This window comes from Palaemon carinicauda, chromosome 26, assembly GCF_036898095.1.
Source record: "Palaemon carinicauda isolate YSFRI2023 chromosome 26, ASM3689809v2, whole genome shotgun sequence".
NCBI lineage: Eukaryota > Metazoa > Arthropoda > Malacostraca > Decapoda > Palaemonidae > Palaemon > Palaemon carinicauda.
Window position 1 is genome coordinate 79,657,576 of NC_090750.1, and position 20,451 is coordinate 79,678,026.

The 20,451-nt window shown below is 36.2% G+C and overlaps 1 protein-coding gene across 1 annotated transcript; it reads right to left on the minus strand.

The window, feature by feature from the left end:
• Window positions 1-15,120: 15,120 nt before the first annotated feature.
• On the minus strand, window positions 15,121-16,481 carry LOC137620029 (proteoglycan 4-like). The gene is made up of 2 exons (XM_068350307.1): window positions 15,903-16,481; window positions 15,121-15,816 (listed from the first exon to the last, which is right to left on the minus strand). The coding sequence occupies exons 1-2, from the start codon at window positions 16,479-16,481 to the stop codon at window positions 15,121-15,123; spliced, it is 1,275 nt and encodes a 424-aa protein (XP_068206408.1).
• Between the last annotated feature and the right edge of the window lie 3,970 nt (window positions 16,482-20,451).

Below are 20,451 nucleotides of genomic sequence, written 5' to 3' on the forward strand. Positions count from 1 at the left end.
ATAATTCAAAATATATTGTAGTTTACAGTAGCAACATTAGAGTTTAAAAGACATCATTTATAAAATATAATCTGGAGTTTTGCTTCCAAAAAGCACAATTCAAAACAACATTTGTATCAATAATCTACATTTGATGCTACTCTTAGTCCAAAAGGTTCTTAAGAGATAGTTTTAAAAACAATTGAAAACAAGGAAGTAAAACACTGTAGACCTATACAGTCTTTTCGTTTGGGTTACAAGTGAAGTTTCACTAAGTCTTTAATTAGACTTACTAAAGCAAAAAACAAGACTATTCACATGGAAAGGATAATATTGAATTGAATTTAAGCCTATTATATTAGGACTTCATTATTGTTAAAATAAAGATCATTGAATTGAGATCAACCTAAGTCATGCCAATTCCCTCTTTTCTCTGCGCATACAAGATCCCTTCTTATATGTAGGCCTACATAATGTCACCAGCTATAACAAACCCTCTACGAAGCTTTTGACCGACAGAAGAGTGCTAGCTATTATTCCTTGGAGTACTTTAGATAGGTAGAATAAAAAGGGAAAGGTAAGGGGAAGTCTGGACTACCTGTGATACCCGGAAAAACAAGGAGGAATCTTAGGCCGGATGCATTTCTCTGAAGCCTTTTTATCCCACAATGAAATATTTTTTTGCGATCATTCTTTTCTGTATTCTCTTCAGCCTTACACTATTCCTCCATTCAAGCTTCCTTTCTTCAATTTTGCTTTCCAAACTCTTCACGTTAAAGTAGCAATTTAAGTAATTTGAGGTTATAAAGCCTATTCGGTTTACGAGAATCGTATTATGTATTCACACTTGATGATTTTAGTATTAGTATTAAAAGACTTTCATTTTTAAAATAACAATTTGATCAAGTTGTGTTTCCAAAAAACTCTATACAAAACATAAACATTTGTATCTATAATCATTTGGTGTTATAATTAGTCCAAAGTGAATAAGAGAAACAGTTTGTTTGGGCGGAGTCACGTACACAGATTAGTGGAGATTGTGATCTTAAGCAAAATAAGTCTTCTCTTTCATAATCCTATTATATTTAAATAACGGAATACATTTCCGCTTAAGGATTCTTAGCAATGAAAACTTCACAAGGAATAGAATTTTTGACCTGATGACAGCCTAGGCTCTTTGTACAATCTTGGCCCCACAAACTACCGACTTATTTGAAAAAGAAAAAAGAAAAAAAAATTAACCTTTGAAATTCCTACGTAGTTGTAATAATAGTTAGTATTAAAAACATCTAAATTCCTAATTATTACCGTTTATCAAATATGATTTTATGAAATAAGTTAATAAATTTTGCATAAAATAATGAAGTTTGCTGATATGGAAAATATTTTCTGAGGAGTAATAGCCGTGATGTCTTTTTCGTCCTGGATAATCTAAAGTAAAGAAACTCGGGTTTCCGAGAGTCCTGGATCGGGTCAAGCCCTAAGAAATCGACTCCGTTGAGGATCCTTCCTCTTGGGTGTCTTCCGATTCAGGACTACCTCTCGGTTTGGGGTTCCGAGACAGGCAGGATAGAAAGAAAGTATCCTGCTCCTGACGTCCCCCGGTTATCCAGCAAAACAGCAACAGGCTTTCTTTGGTCTGCGCTCTCTCTCTCTCTCTCTCTCTCTCTCTCTCTCTCTCTCTCTCTCTCTCTCTCTCTCTCTCTCTCTCTCTCTCATTAACTTTTCCTGTTCCTCTACCTCAATAGCATTTTAAATTTTTTTTGTGTTTTATGGCTATTACTTTGACCCTCATTTAGACTTCTCTAAAAAGTAATTATTTAACAACAAACTACTGGAAAGTAGGTCCTACTGCTAATGCGGAGGAGGAAGCTATAAGAAAAAGTAACAGCTTTTCTTCTGAGCTACTCATTGGCAAGAGCTCTGGCCAAATGAGGCACGGCTATCTTAATCAATTAGAAAACCCCTTGAATATCTGGTATTTTTTTATGGTAAAATTTGCAATACAATACAAATTCATTTCGAAGAACTTCGAAATGAATTGCTATATATTCCTGTGTGATAATAAATCAGAGGATTGTTCCATTAAAAAAGAAAAAAAAAAAAACATACTAACATGGTTGATATTTTTGAGAAATTTAACCACCTGATCAATGATTCAATGCTGGTGTCTCAAAAGTGAATATTTTCACAAACTGACAAAATAAACGTATTTATGAAGAAAATGGCGTTAAAAAACGCAATATATAAAATTATATTTATGACATTTCAAAATTAAAAGAATTTCCTAAATATTCTAACACAAAAGCTGGAAGTTTTCATTGGACTTATAAGATGTAGACATAAGTGGCCATGGATGGATAAGGAACGCATTTGGCGATAATAGCTTTGCAAGCAGACCGACTTATACATCTGACTGACAGGAACGACTTATCGATAAGTCACGTGACGACGGTTCAGTGAAACGTGTGTTTGATGCAGCCGAACATTTGCATTCATTTTGGCCGCAAGGTGAAGAGTAGCTAGTTCCCCCCCCCCCCTTGTCATCGAAGGACAATGGCGTTTTATTACGTTTTCTACGTCATACTTAAGTGAATCAGGGTTTAGTTATCAAAATAACATACCCTTCTCGTTTAGCAATAGTGTGTGTGTATATATATATATATATATATATATATATATATATATATATATATATATATACACACAATATATATATATATATAATATATATATATATATATATGTATATATACACTATATATAGATATATTATATATATATTATATATATATATATATATATATATATATATATATATATATATATATATATAAACTTTGAGGACTATAGCAGAACTGAACCCTGATTCATATATATATATATATATAGCCATGTATCTTAATAACTAAATGTATGGATTCTCTCTTATACCTCGGAATCAGAGATCCAATGGGGAATAAAACTTTCAAATCTTTCTCTAATTATTAAATCAACGATAAAAATAAAAGCAAATTCCAGGTGAAAATACAGAGATGCTGTTTGTGCCCTGTGTAAATTAAGTAATACAAAACATTTTGGGAACGTGAACAGAACGAGAAACAAGACAGGATATGTTGCAAAATATCAGAAGACGGCCATGAATTTGAAACAAGGAAATAGTTGGAAAATCATAAATGGTGGCTATAACTAATTTCAGGATGAAATTGGATAAAAAAAAATCGCATTAAGACCCTATATCAAGAAAGACGGTAACGACTTCTTCAAGATCAAAGAATATTGTAAAGCCTTGCCTTAATAAAACGCCTAAGACCAGATAAATGTTATGACTTATAATTATACGTAATTTTTCTTTATGCTCATAAATTTTTTATTGGTTTACACCAAAAATAAGTATAAAAGAAGCAGAAAACCTACCACAACATTAAAAACGGCGTTGCTCATGCAATACTGGTCAAAATAATTTCATAATATATCTATATTTCAAGTTTTTATGTGATTTTGAATTAGAAACCCATCAAAATTTAAATTCTTCTACAAAAATATTATAAATTATACATTTATCAAAAAGATATATATTCACTCGGGGATTTAAATATTTCTATATGGGATAACTAATTGTATAAAATTTTTTGTCCCTAAAATCGAAAGGTTAATTTGCCTCTGTGCAACTTGCACGGAATGAGAAAGTAGCACAGAAAATCACAAGGGTTTTAAATATTTATAGACAATTTAAATAGGCCAATTAAAAAATAAAACCAAAAAGACCAAAGCCAAATATGAAGAAATAAGGAAGAGTGCCACATTAACTATCCACAAAAGTTGAATCGGTAGAAATTCAAAAGTTCAAACTTGCAGCAAATGATTTTAGGTTGAACAGGCTGCCAAAAGTCTTCTTATAGTTTATATATGAAAGATCTGTTTTAATATTGTTACTGTTCTTAAAATAATTAACTTAAATTGTTCATTACTTCTCATATAGTTTATTTAGTTCCTTATTTCCTTTCCTCATTGGGCTATTTTTCTCTGTTGGAGCCCATGGGCATAATTATAGCATCCTGCTTTTCCAACTAGGATTGTGGCTTAGCTGGTAATAATAATAATAATAATAATAATAATAATAATAATAATAATAATAATAATAATAAACGCATTATACGTAAACAATTAAAAATATTTTGTAGTTTACAGTAGGAACATTAGAATTTAAAAGATCTTCGCATTCATAAAATATAACCTCGATTTTTGCTTCCAAAAACATTTCAAAACATCAACATTTGTATCCATAATCTATATCTGATGTTGCTCTTAGTCCAAAGGGTTCGTAAGAGATCGTTTTAAAAACAATTGAGAACAGGGAAGTTAAACACCGTAGACCTATACAGTCTTTTCGTTTGGGTTACAAGTGAAGTTTCACTAAGTGTTTAATTAGACTTACTAAAGCAAAAAACAAGACTATTCACATTGAAAGGATAATATTGAATTGAATTTAAGCCTATTATATTAGGACTTCATTATTGTTAAAATAAAGATCATTGAATTGAGATGAACCTAAGTCATGCATATTCCCTTCTTATATGTAGGCCTACATAATGTCACCAGCTATAACAAACCCTCTACGAAGCTTTTGACCGACAGACGAGTGCTAGCTATTATTCCTTGAAGTAATTTAGATAGGGAGAATAAAAATGGAAAAGGGAGAGGATAAAGATAATGAAAAGGGGAAAGTCTGGAGTACCTGTGATATCCAGAAAAACAAGAGGAATATTAGGTGGGATGCAATTCTCTTAAGTCTTTGATCCCACAATGAAATATTTTGTTTGCGATAATTCTTTTCTGTATTCTCTTTAGCCTTACACTATTCCTCCATTCCGGCTTCCTTTCTTCAATTTTGCTTTCCAAACTCTTCGCTTTAAAGTAGCAATTTTAAGTAATATAATGTTATAAAGCCTATTTGGTTTACGAGAATCGTACTATGTATTCACACTTGATGATTTTAGTATTTGTATTAAAAGACTTTCAATTTAATCAAGTTGTGTTTCCAAGAAACTCTGTACAAAACATCATTATATATATATATATATATATATATATATATATATATATATATATATATATATATATATATATATGGAGATATAATTAGTCCAAAGGGAATAAGAGAAACAGTTTGTTTGGGCGGAGTCCCATACACAGATTAGTGGAGATTGGGATCTTAAGCCCAATAAGTCTTATCTCTCTTTCTTAATCCTATTATATTTAAATGACGGAATACATTTCCTCTTAAGGATTCTTAACAGTGAAAACTTCATAAGGAAAAGGATTTTTGACCTGATGACAGAGCAAAATATAAACTGGAAAGAAATTATTTTCACACATCAAGGCCAGCCTGAACAGACTCTTAGTGTCTGATGGATGGCGAAAAATAAACCCCTAAAAGTCAAAGTAAAAGTAGGCTCTTTGTACAATCTTGGCCAACAAACTGCCGACTTAATTGATAAAAAAATATATCTCTGAAATTTCTACGTAGTTGTAATGATAGTTATTATTAAGAACATCTAAATTCCTAATTATTACCGTTTATCAAATATAAAATTATGAAATAATTTTCAAAACTTTGCATAAAATAATGAAGTTTGCTGATATGGAAAATATTTTCTTATGAGTAATGGCTGTGATGTCTTTTTCGTCCTGGATAATCTAAAGTAAAGAGGCTCGGGTTACCGAGAGTCCTGGATCGGGTCAAGCCCTAAGAAATCGACTCCGTTGAGGATCCTTCCTCTTGGGTGTCTTCCGATTCAGGACTACCTCTCGGTTTGGGGTTCCGAGACAGGCAGGATAGAAAGACAGTATCCTGCTCCTGACGTCCCCCGATTATCCAGCAAACCAGCAACAGGCTTTCTTTGGTCTGCTGTTGAATCTCTCTCTCTCTCTCTCTCTCTCTCTCTCTCTCTCTCTCTCTCTCTCTCTCTCTCTCATTAACCTTCCCTGTTCCTATACCTCATTATCATTTTAACTTCTTTTGTTTTTGGTTAAAAAAATATACCTCTGAAATTTCTACGTAGTTGTAATGATAGTTAGTATTAAGAACATCTAAATTCCTAATTAATACCGTTTATCAAATATAGATTTATGTTATAATTTGATAAACTTTGCATAAAATAATGAAGTTTACTGATATGGAAAATATTTTCTGAGGAGTAATAGCCGTGATGTCTTTTTTGTCCCCCATCCCTTGCGGTATCAACATAGAGACAATAGCAGTAACAATAACACTACTGAATCAAAAAATTGACATATACAACATATACAGGAAAATAAACAGGGAAGACACAGGAGAGCTGCAGCTGACAGAACTCTTTGCTCACGCAGAAAGAACACCAACAATTATCTGTGGGGATTTTAATGCACACCACCCCATTTTATCATCCCCATCAAGAACAAACCCCTCTGGGGAACACATAGCCTTCGCCCTAGAGGAGTTTGAAGGCGTCACCCGCCTAAACACAGGGCATCCAACACGTAAGAGAAGGCAGACTGGATCTGACCTTTGTCACAACAGCAATAAGACATCTAACCAAGTGGCAAGTACACTCAACCCTGATTAGTGATCACTTTACCACAGTAACAGAATTGGAGATGCAACAACTACCTCCTATTCCACCACCTCCACCAAGATGGAATCAGGATCTAGCAGACTGGGTCTGTTTCCAATTAGCCATAGAGGAATGGGCAGTCGGCTACATTCCTCCAGAGGACACAGATCAACTAGAAAAAGACCTAGTTGAGGCCTTTCACAATGCAGCCAACAGAGCTATGCCACTAAAAACAACACAAGGTAACTACACATACAAGGACTCCTGGTACTACTGCCCAGAAGTCAGAAGACTAAAAACCAGACTAAACAGAGTCACAAAAATATACAGAAGAAGATCCACAGTAGAAAACAGAGAGCTACTACAAACAGTCAGAACTGAAACAAATGAAAGAATCCATGAAATCAGAATTGAAAAATGGATGGAATGGTGTTCAAACCTGTCAGAATACACCACTCTAACTCAGCTTTGGAAATGGCTACGCAGAGTAGCCGGAAAAAAGAGGAAGACTCCAATTGCCACACACCCACACCCACATGAGGAGGCTGAAAGAATTGCAACATCTTTTGGAAACAGAACATTGTCAATCAATCTCTCCCCTGAAACCAGAATGCAACAAGAACAACTGGCGCCATCCAGATGGGAAGAGATCAACACAGCCTGCCTTCAGCAGGATGACACAGACATCCCATACACAGTTGAGGAACTAAGAGCAGTACAAAAGACAGGGAAAGACACTGCACCAGCAGCTGACAAAATCACCTACACAATTATCAAACACATGGGTCCAGCAGGTGAAACTGCATTCCTAAGGTTACTAAACAAAACACACCTTGAGCACACAAGGCCTCAAACCTGAAGACAACAAGATACACAGCCAATCCCGTAGCCAAAGGATCCAACAAACCCTAGGCCAATAGCCTTAGTATCCTGTATGGAAAAAAACAGGAAAAAAAATGGTCCTAAACAGGTTAAAATACAAAATTAGCCCCCTAAACAAGCAGCTATATGCATATCAGCAGGGAATTGGTACCTCTGAATGCATCACAGATGTATTAAGCTGCATAAATCAAAACAAGGCAACAATAGTCTTCATAGACTTTGAAAAAGCCTTCGAGCTAGCAAGCCCAGTTGCAGTGCTGCAATCAGCAGCTAAAAAAGGAGTCAAAGGACACCTACTAGCATGGACTAAAAACTACATGCTAGGAAGGCAAGCCAGAGTCAAATTTCAAGGAGTGATATCCACATATCATAAACTGGAAAATAGTAAGCCACAAGGAGGAATTCTAAGCCCCCTCCTTTTCAACATCCTCATGGAAAATATAGCCTCACTTCAGCTACCAGAAGGAGTAAATATATTTATCTATGCAGATGACGTATGTGTAATAGCTCGAGGGCCAGTCAGGACAATAAAAATGCAAAGAGCACTCAATGCCATCAGCCACAAATCCAATGAGCTTGGATTAAAAATAAACATTGACAAAACAAAAGCAATGACAATCAAAGCCCCAAACCCTGTACAACCACTCACAATAGGAATGGAACCCCTAGAATGGGTGGACAGATACACATACCTGGGAGTAATAATAGACAAACAGCTCACTTTCAAGCATGAGATAAAATATCTCAAGGAAAGAATAAATGCCAGAAATACAGCTATGGGATATATGACCAGGCTCAATGATGGAGCAAATGAACACGTCCAAAAGAAATATTATCTGGCCTGTTCCAGATCATTAGTAGATTATGCCGCCCCAACACTCCTGGGGCTAACAGATCTACAAAAAAGCACAATTGAAGTGATTCAAAACAATGTCATGAGGCTCATGTTGGGAGCCCCAATGTGGACAAGACTGTGCAACCTAAGGTTGGAAACTGGACTACCAACCCTTGAGGACAGAATTGCACTAAGAAATGCAAGCATAGTTGCAAAGATGTTCCTGTCAGACAGAGACTCAATCACCAAAAAAAGAGTAAGAGAGGAACCATCCAAACATCCTGAAGTGCAAACCCCAAGTTCTTATGGCAAAGACCAGAGCAATAACATTAAAAGACTTGGCCTAACAGAAACAATCCTACAACTAAACCCTGACACAGCACAGAGTACAATACACATTCCACCATGGAAAAAACAAGTTTCTAAATTCAACTACACCAAACTCCCAAGGGCAAAAGAAAACTGCACAATAGAGGAACTTAAAAACGCAGCAGAAACAGCTATAAACTCTGTAGAGACAATAGGGGCACAGATCTACTATACTGATGGTACAGTAGATCCTGGAACCCAAACAGCAGGAGCGGCAGTTCACTCCTGCAATTTCACAGCTTGCTGGAGAACATCCAATAATGTCTCCACCCTGCAGACAGAGCTTGTTGCAATACAGCAAGCATTAAAATACTCTATTGAAAATGAGGAGGGACCAGTAGTCATTCATACTGATTCACGATCCTCAGTGCAAGCCCTACAGAAGAACAAAAACAAAGAAAACCAATCCCTGATAGCAGACATTAAAATCCTCTTAAATCAGCATAATGAAAGGAACAGACTAGTAACACTAAACTGGATCCCCAGTCACATCGGGATACCAGGGAATGAAAAGGCTGATGAGCTAGCCAAAAGCACCAAATACATTCACAATGTACAGGTGCACATACAGCCTGCACTGCAACAAATCAAAAGCAAAATAAAGACACAGCTCAAAGACAACCTAATCAAGGAACTACATATGAGGATAGAGAATGGCTCTCCCTCTGCAACATGGTACAAATGGGCCACGGAACTAGAACCTCCTCCCATAGACAGACACACCCCAAGGAAACAGGCTGTATGTATACACTGACTCCGGCTGGGATACAAAGCAAACTGGGAACTCGCAGATGACATCCAGAGGTGTGAACACTGTGATGTCATACCACAACAAGCCCTCCTGCACTATCTACTAGAATGCAGAGAAACAGCACAGCCACGAGGTGATCTACGTGTAGACACCAACTCACCACAGGCTGTGAAAGAAGCGGCCACACTGGCAAAATCAATTGTCGAAAGCATAGACGCACACGCACAGTTGCTTTCAACACTACCTCCACCAAGGTAAGACCTCATTATTTCATGCACCATCTCATCCCCTCATTGTAAGGCTCTATTCACATCATCCCCTTTAACTTCTCAACTAACCTACCACTAAAAATCTCTCCGCAGGGACCCTAGGGAGTAAAGGGTTGGACAACCCCACCTGCACAGTTTTTCTCTAATCTTCAAAAGCCTTACACCCCCAATTTTCAAACTACCACTATCCGAGAAATGATGGCCCTCTACCACTACCACCATCATCCTTACCCTATCCACATCTTTTTCTACTACTAAAAACCTTTCAAATTTCCATTAATGCAATCACCTTAGAATTTTTACAGATCACCTACGGGCCAACCAAGGGAAAGGCCCGTGCCAACAACAAGAGTTGGCTCTAATACCCCAAGAAGAAGACTTTTTCGTCCTGGATAATCTAAAGTAAAGAGGCTCGGGTTTCCGAGAGTCCTGGATCGGGTCAAGCCCTAAGAAATCGACTCCGTTGAGGATCCTTCCTCTTGGGTGTCTTCCGATTCAGGACTACCTCTCAGTTTGGGGTTCCAAGACAGGCAGGATAGAAAGATAGTATCCTGCTCCTGACGTCCCCCGATTATCCAGCAAAACAGCAACAGGCTTCCTTTGGTCTGCTGTTGAATCTCTCTCTCTCTCTCTCTCTCTCTCTCTCTCTCTCTCTCTCTCTCTCTCATTAACTTTTCCTGTGCCCTACCTCATTAGCATTTTAAAATTTTTTTGAGTTTTATAGCTATTACTTTGGCCCTCATTTAGCCTTCTCTAAAAATTAATTATTTAACAACAAACTACTGGAAAGTAGGTCCTACTGCTAATGCGGAGGAGGAAGCTATAAGGAAAAGTAATAACTTTTCTTCTGAGCTACTCATTGACAAGAGCTCTGGCCATGCCAAATGAGAGAGAGAGGAACAGATTAGAATTTTTTTGGTATAATTTGCAGTACAATAAGAAAGGTTTCCTGTTAAATCATCAAATTCTAATTGATGTGTTCCAGTTATGGCCATACAGATTAGTTAAGAATAGTTATTTTTGAAATTTTCATATATAATCTATGATTATGAACAACAAGATTTGGATAGTGAATGGAATTCCCTTTCAAGTAAAAATGTTAACATTTTCACTTCTCAAAACATCTACACAGTCATTTCTAGCTCAAGTTTATCAAACATAGATTCTATTATTTAAAAGCAGAAAGTCAATGTATTTTCTCTATGGTTAACTAACATGCGATTTCTGTTTTCCTGTGACAAAATCGTAGATTTCTTCGTCAAATTATCATCATTCTTATCACAAAATAATTTTACTGAAATGGGAAGTTGTTGGGAGGAATATATTACGGATGTCTACCGAGGAATATTAATATCATTTTATAAACTGTAATCTTCAAGTCGTGTTTTTATGAAAATCAATACAAAATATCGACATTTGTGTCAATAATCAATATTTGGTGTTAAAACTAGTCTATAAGGACTAAGAGAAACCATTGGTTCCATTTCGAACTCATAAAAAGTAAATACAGGGAAGCTAAGACATAAAAATACAGTACACCCAACCCAGTCCTTTGGGTTAAATAATACAGAATCGTAATACTATGTAAAAAGTTTTTGTTCAGTGTATCTCTTTTTCGGCTTTTTGAAGGTGATAAAAATTATATATATATATATATATATATATATATATATATATATATATATATATATATATATATCAAAATGTGTCAAATATGTCGAGAATTATAAAATTTTGGAAGCCACTGAACTATATGGTCTTTATTTACTTAGGCTTCCATTCACATTCTCACAATTGACCAGTTCTTTTGCATAATAAAATCAACGATAAAAATGCTAAAAATGAAAGGAAATTTAAGGAGAAAATACAGAGATGCTGTTTGTGACCTGTGTAAATTAAATAATACAAAACAATTTGGAACGAGAAACTTATGTTGCAAAATATCAAAAGACGGCCTTGAATTTGAATTAGTTAGAAAACCACAAAAGATTGCTAACTTTCTATAGCTAATTTCATGGTAAAATTGGATAAAATAACTACTCTTAAAACTGTCAGCAAGAGAGAGAGTAAAGACTTCTTTATGATAAAAGAAAAGAATAAAGCCAGGCTTGGTTTAAAACAGAAAACGTCCAATTTTATGCTATGATTTATAATAATACGTAATTTTTAATAATTTTGATAACTTTTCTATTGGTTTATACCAAAAATAAGAGTGAGACATGAAAACTGCGAAGACTAATTCTGAAGCATTGCTCGCGCAGTACTCATCTAAATAATTTCATAATATATCTATATTCTAAATCTTTATGTGATTTTTAATTAAAAAAAAACACTCAAAATTTGAATTATATTCCAAAATTATTATGAATTATACATTTATCGAAAACATATTTATTTACTAGGGAATTTGATTATTTCTATAAGGGATAACTAATTGTACAAGTATTTTTGTCCCTAAAATCGAAGGGCTAATTTGCTCCTGTGCAAATTGCTCAGAAGGGAGCAAAGGAAATCCAGTTTCAAATATTTATTGACAATTTAAATAGACTAATTAAAAACACCATACAGACCAAATTAAAAAAATGAAGAAATAAAGAAGAGTGTCTAACCATTCACAAATGTTGAATCGGTAGAACTTCAGAAGTTCAAACTTGCAGCAAACGTTTTTTTTTTTTGATGTTGAACAGGATGGCATAGGTCTTTTCTATAGTTTATATATGAAAAATGTTTTAATACTGATACTGTTCTCAAAATATTCTATTTCAATTATTCATTAATTCTTATAGGAGCCTTTGTAGGGTGACGGCCAGATCCTGTAGAAAAAGGGAATATTCTGAACTGTGGTCGTCGTTCTAAAAACGATTTTGGCGGGAGAAACTAACTTAAAAAACCCACCTAACCTATGCTAAAAGCCGTATCCTTACCCAGGGGGGCTGCGCCCCCCCCCCCCCCCGAACCCCCCCTTACACAACATATTTAAGATCTGTAGACCATTTCCAAACGTTTTTATTCTATACAAGATAACAGTCGGAGCGATAATAAGCAAATTAGGATGCTTGGCCGTAGCGCTACAAACTACCCTCTATATAGTTATTTAGTTCCTCATTAGATTTCCTCATTGGGCTATTTTTCCCTGTTGGAGCCCATGGGCTTATAGCATCCTGCTTTTCCAACTAGGGTTGTAGCTTAGTTTGTAATAAGAATAATAATATAAAAGCATTGTCCGTAACCAATTCAAAATATTTTGTAATTTACAACAAAAACATTAGAATTTAAAAGATCTTCGCATTCATAAAACATAACATCGAGTTTTGCTACCAAAAACATTTCAAAACATCAACATTTGTATCCATAATCTATATTTGATGCTGCTCTGAGTCCAAAGGGTTCGTAAGATATCGTTTTAAAAACAATTGAAAACAAGGAAGTAAAATACTGTAGACCTATACAGTCTTTTCGTTTGGGTTACAAGTGAAGTTTCACTAAGTATTTAATTAGACAGACGAACACAAAAAAACAAAACTATTCACATGGAAAGAAAAATATTGAATTGAATTTAAGCCTATTATATTAGGACTTCATTATTGTTAAATAAGAAGATCATAGAATTGAGATGAACCCAAGTCCTGCCAATTCCCTCTTTTCTCTGCGCATACAAGATCCCTTCTTATATGTAGGCCTACATAATGTCACCAGCTATAACAAACCCTCTACGAAGCTTTTGACCGACAGAAAAGTGCTAGCTATTATTCCTTGGAGTAATTTAGATAGAGAGAATAAAAAAGGAAAAGGGAGAGGATAAAGATAATGAAAAGGGGAAAGTCTGGACAACTTGTGATACCCAGAAAGACAAGGAGGAATATTAGGTCGGATGCAATTCTCTTAAGTCTTTCATCCCCCAATGAAATATTTTATTTTCAATAATTCTTTTCTGTATTCTCTTCAGCTTTACACTATTCCTCCATTCCGGCTAACTTTCTACAATTTTGCTTTCCGAACTCTTCGCTTCAAATTAGCAAAATAAATAATATGAGGTTAAAAAGCCTATTTGGTTTACGAGAATCGTACCATTTATCCAGCGTTGATGATGTTACTAGTAGTATTAAAAGACTTTCATTTATAAAACACAATTTAATCAAATTGTGTTTCCAAGAAACTTTACAAAACATTAACACTTGTATCTATAATCATTTGGTGTTATAATTAGTCCAAAGTGAATAAGAGAAACAGTTTGTTTTATGGCGGAGTCACGTACACAGATTAGTGGAGATTGTGATCTTAAGCCCAATAAGTCGTACCTCTCTTTCATAATCCTATAATATTCAAATAATGGAATACATTTCCTCTTAAGGATTCTTAACAATGAAAACTTCACTAGGAATAGAATTTTTGACCTGATGACAGCCAGGCTCTTTGTACAATCTTGGCCAACAAACTACCGACTTATTTGAAAAAAAAAAAAAAAAAAACCTCTGAAATTCCTACGTAGTTGTAATAATAGTTAGTATTAAGAACATCTAAATTCCTAATTATTACCGTTTATCAAATATAATTTTATGAAATAAGTTAGTAAACTTTGCATAAAATAATGAAGTTTGCTGATATGGAAAATATTTTCTGAGGAGTAATAGACGTCATGTCTTTTTCGTCCTGGATAATCTAAAGTAAAGAGGCTCGGGTTTCCGAGAGTCCTGGATCGGGTCAAGCCCTAAGAAATCGACTCCGTTGAGGATCCTTCCTATTGGGTGTCTTCCGATTCAGGACTACCTCTCGGTTTGGGGTTCCGAGACAGGGCAGGATAGAAAGAGAGTATCCTGCTCCTGACGTCCCCCGGTTATCCAGCAAAACAGCAACAGGCTTTCTTTGGTCTGGTGTTGAATTCTTCTCTCTCTCTCTCTCTCTCTCTCTCTCTCTCTCTCTCTCTCTCTCTCTCTCTCTCATTAACTTATCCCGTTCCTCTACCTCGTTCGTTCGTTCGTAAAGATTGCCATGCATATAGAATGACACGGGCTCTTGTCGTTGGATGAATCTGTAAAGAGGAGAACTCCAAAGGAGTAAAAAAGGATATTATTAAGAGGGAGGTTGAGTTTTGAAAGAGAACAATGGTATTGAAAAAGGATGTAGGATGAGGAATAAAAAGAGGAGTTGGACATGACATGGAAAGGGACGGAAAGTAACCAGAAAAGGAGACAACCTTTTAGGTCCACGAAATGAAAGGTTTTTACTTAGAGAAAAAGTTTTGATAGTAGCAAGTCCCAGTAAGTAGGAGAGACTGGGAGAGTTTTTTTTTTCTGCAGTCAGAGAGAAAAGGAGAAGGTTTAAGCAAAAAAGCTTATCCCTGCTCTGAAGCTGGGTTGATGAGTGGTTGCAGGAAAGTGGGAGTCGAGGATAAGGACAGGACTCTGGGAAGGATCTGGATGGCAATGGGTATGAGGTCATTCAGGGTGAGGGACTCAATTTTGTTGAGCCAAGGATGTAGGTTGAGGAGTTGGAGTTGCAGGATGAGGTTGCGGGTACAGGAGGTGTTGCAACTGCTTGCAGTTTGGTTGCAGGTCCAGGAATGATGGTTGATTTGCGTTGCTTTGCAACTGCAGGGGCAGGAACTGTGGTAGGCTGGCGTTGTCTTCGTTGTCGAGGAGTTCGCTGGTCCTTGGGCTGAGACATCAAAGGTGGGGTGTTGGTTTTAGGAGTACTAGTGCCCTTCATGGCAGCTATCCTCCTCAATCGTTCAGGGCAGCGCTTGTTCCAGGTGTGATGAGGTCTGGAGCAATTTCGACACTTAGGGTGAGTTTCTTTCCCGTTCTTGTGGGCCTGAATACAGATCTCGGTGTCGTGGCGTTGGCTGCAGACACCACAGGTTGCAGGGCCTTGACAGTCCTCCTTGTGGTGACCGTAGCGTTGACAGTTGTAGCAGCGAAGTGGCTCAGGGGTGTAGTCGGTAACTGGGAACGTCCCCCAAACTTCAAGATCCAGGGATGAAGGCACTGGACCTATAAAGGTGGCTAAGAGCCTTCTGACTGTTGCAAGAGGTGACGATGGTAAGTGGCATTGAAGTGGGGTATCTGGGAGATGATGGCTTTCCTCCGAACTAAGGCTGGGTCTAGCAGGATCAGGTCTGGTTCCTCTTGTAGGTGGCTGGCAGTAGTCGAAAGTTGCATGCCAGGCTTTGCAGCAATGGCAGCAACTGCAGCGTAGGATGTGGAGCTGTTAGTTAGCCTAACCTTTGGGAGAGGTCTCCTAGTCTCAGGCTGGGGATCTGGAAGGCTGGCAGCGATGGTGGTGGCCTCCTGGAGAAGGCTTTGTAGACAGGTTACGCAGTTGCAGTCAATTGGATGTTCCCCTGTGGGCTCAACAACCTCCATGGCAATGGAGGGGACAGCTGCTGGGGTAGGAGAGACGGCTGCAACAGGCTCTGGCTGTATAACTGGCGAGGAGACAGACAAGGAAGAGTCTCGAGGCTCATTCCTTGGTGTCAATAAGGGCGATATTGGGGGCTCTACAGGAGCTGGTGCGGGTCTGTCAGGGCTCTTCCTTCGTTTAGAAGGGGGAGCAGACTCCTCTGGAGTGGTAGGAGCAAATCGGAAGTGGTGCAGGAGCTTGTAGGATGCAGTCTTGTAGTTCTTACAGTTGCAACGGATGTTGTGATGTGGCAGGGTCATGTCATCAACTTCATTGGATTTAAGGCCAACCAAGTTAAAGAGGTGAACTCGTTTGTCGTGGTATTCATGGCAGTCATGGCAGTCGCATTCGGGGTCATTGTAGAGTTCCTGCAATGCCGGATGCTTCCGTAAAGATCCCATGCCCAATTGCCAAGAAAGGCAATAGACATGGCGAAACTCTACGGGGAGAGCGGTGAAGATGTCTCGTAGAGATTGTTCAAGCGCTGAACGTTGGAGACGAATCTCTACGGGCAGTGCAGTGAAGATTTGGCTCCAGAAGATTCAGTGGTTCTTAACCTTTTTCATCCCATGACCCCCCGGGACTAATCAGAGTATTATTATGACCCCCTATAATAGATTTGGAAATAATGAACCTTGTCAAAGGGTCAAGTAAAAAAAATTACAAGAAGACCATGGTTTACTCCTATACAATTTTATTGGAAACACCACAGAACAAAAACCTTGAAAAATTCCACTTTCCTAGCCTCTACAAATGCCATGAAATTATCAATTCCAAAGAACTATTCAACATCATACAAAATGGTTTACTCCTATACAATTTTATTGGAAACACCACAACAAAAACCTTGAAAAATTCCACTTTCGTAGCCTCTACAAATGCCATAAAATTATAAATTCCAAAGAACTATTCAACATCATACAAAATGGTTTACTCCTATACAATTTCATTAATGAAACAAGGTGAGGATAATGTAAATTTCGTTCACCTTGCAGCCCTCCCACCCATGGCCGCTGACCAATGGCAGGGGGTCAGAGATATCACGTTATTCACGTCACGTATCACGTGACTTGGAGGAGTATCCGATTGAGCTATAATGGGAATTTAACGCTATTTTGGTAACACTGGCTATGTTTAATGTGCAGCAGACCACCCAACTTGTGACCAGTGTTGTACTCATCAAACTGGTAAATGCCCTACTGGCTATTTCAAATACATGTATAATGTATATGAAAAATAAATTATTCTCCAGAACCCTTTGTGACCCCTTAAGAAATCCCAAACGACCCCCCCGGGGGTCACGACCCCTAGGTTAAGAACCACTGATCTAAGAGATGAACGTCGTCGGCAGTGGTCAGGAGACCCGCCTCTACCTCATTAGCATTTTAAAAATTTTTGTGTTTTATGGCTATTACTTTGGCCCTCATTTAGACTTCTCTAAAAAGTAATTATTTAACAACAAACTACTGGAAAGTAGGTCCTACTGCTAATGCGGAGGAGGAAGCTATAAGAAAAAGTAATAGCTTTTCTTCTGAGCTACTCATTGGCAAGAGCTCTGGCCAAATGAGGCATGGCTACCTTAATGAATTAGAAAACCCCTTGAGTATCTGGTATTTTTTTGGGTAAAATTTGCAATGCAATACAAATTCATTTCGAAGAACTTCGAAATGAATTGCTATATATTCCTGTGTCATAATAAATCAGAGGATTGTTCCAATAAAAAAAAAAAAACATGCTAACATGGTTGATATTTTTGAGAAATTTAACCATCTGATCAATGATTCAATGCTGGTGTCTCAAAAGTGAATATTTTCACAAACAGTGACAAAATAAACGTATTTATGAAGAAAATGGCGTTATGAAAACGGAATATATAAAATTTTATTTTTGACATTACAAAATTAAAAGAATTTCCTAAATATTCCAACACACAAGCTGGAAGTTTTCATTTGACTTTAAAGATGTACACATAAGTGGCCATGGATGTATAAGAAACCCATTTGACGATAATAGCTTTGCAAGCAGACTGTACATGTATACATCTGACTGACAGGAACGACTTATCGATAAGTCACGTGACGACGGTTCAGTGAAACGTGTGTTTGATGCAGCCGAACATTTGCATTCATTTCGGCCGCAAGGTGAAGAGCAGTTAGTCCCCCCCCCCCACCCCACCCCTTGTCATCAAAAGGACAATGGCGTTTTATTACGTCTTCAACATCATACTTAATTGAATCAGGGTTTAGTTATTAAAATAAAATACCCTTCTTATTTAGCAATAGTATATATACATATATATATATATATATATATATATATATATATATATATATATATATATATATATATATATATATATATATATATAGCATATACATATACTGTGTATAGTTGGAAAACATAACTGATATTTAAAGTATATAAATAGAAATTCTTTTGATACTTACACGCGGTAAATTAAGGTCAATTATGCATTTCACAACTTGAACTGAATACACAGTACGAACACAGTTAGCATTCAGCAAACACTGAACTGATAAAGAAGAGAGTAAAACAAAGGAACTTGCAAAACCTCATACTTCTTGTTTCAACAAATCCATACGCAATGAGCGAAAGCTAGAAAGGAGAGAAAGGGAATGGGTGGATTATTGGTAGAAAACACTTTCTTCAAGTTCAAAAACAAAGCTTCAACTGAAAAAAAGACTGATAGCAGGCCAGTCTTGATCTACTGATATCATGGTGAACAAAAATTGAAGGAATGTTAGTTGGAAGAATTTTATCTGGCAATCCTTATCAGATTTCTAAGGATTTATATGCAAAATACCTATAAATGATACGTTAAGTTTACGCTATATATAATGTGACCAGGTTTTTTTTTTCTCTAAAAGCGGGACATCTCTTTATTCTGCCGACATCAAAAGCTGCGAAGAGTTGCACCTTATACAGTTTACAATGTATAATATTCTTATAATTCACTTCACTTGGTATCGTATTGCATATCACGATGATCAACAAAAATGTGCTTGTGAAGGACACCCATGCTAGGTGGGCTGCTTTGAGCGATCAGACAAAAGTCTTCCACCATCACCAATCATCAGTGGCCAGCAGGGTGATGAAAATTTGCCAACCGCGAGACATGAACAAGCACACGTTTGAGGCCTTTGTCCTGCAGTGGATTGGAAATGGTTGCACTTGTTTATATATATATATATATATATATATATATATATATATATATATATATATATATATAAATTGCAGTAATAAACGTTTTTTCTAATTAAATAAGCCCTATATCTTATTAACTAAATGTCTAGATTCTCTCTTGTACCTCGGGATCAGAGATCCAATGGGGAACAAAACTTTCAAATCTCTCTCTAAAAATAAAAGCAAATTTTAAGAGAAAATACAGAGCTGTTTGTGACCTGTGTAATTTAAATAATATAAAGCATTTTAGAACGTGAACTGAACGAGAAACAAGACAGGATATGCTGCAAAATATCAGAAGACGGCCATGACTTTGAAACTATGAAATAGTTGGAAAATCATTAAAGAATGTTATAACTAATTACATCACAACTGATTTAATGATGAAATTGGATAATATAATTACTATTAAAACCCATATCAAGGAAGACAGTTATGACTTCTTTAAGATTAAAGAATATTAAGCCTGGGCATAATAGAAGGCCTCAGGGCAGACCAGATGTATGCTAAGACTTGTGATAATATATGACAAATTTTCTATTGGTTTACACCAAAAATAAAGTTTTAGGTAGAGCAAGTAAAATATGTCAGTCATCGCATTGCTCAGTTCACGAATTACTCATCGAAATAATTTCATAATATATCTATATTTTAAATCTTTATGTGATTTTTAATTAAAAATCACATCAAAATTTAAATTCTTCTACGAAAATATTATAAATTATACATTTATCGAAAAGATATATATTCACTCGGGGATTTAAATATTTCTATATGGGATAACTAATTGTATACAATTTTTTGTCCCTAAAATAGACGGGCTAATTTTCTTCTGTGCAACTTGCACGGAATGAGAAAGGAGCAGAGGAAATCCCAACTGATTCAAATATTTATAAACAATTTAAATAGGTTAATTAAAAAATAAAATCCTATTGACCAAAAACAAACATGAAGAAATAAGGGAGACTGCCACATCAACTATCCACAAAAGTTGAATCGGTAGAAATTCTAAAGTTCAAACTTGCACCAAATATTTTTAAGTCTTTTTATAGTTTATATTTGAAAGATCTGTTATAATTTTGTTACTGTTCTTAAAATACTTAATTTCAATCGTTCATTACTTCTCATATTTTATTTAGTTTCCTATTTCCTTTCCTCAATGGG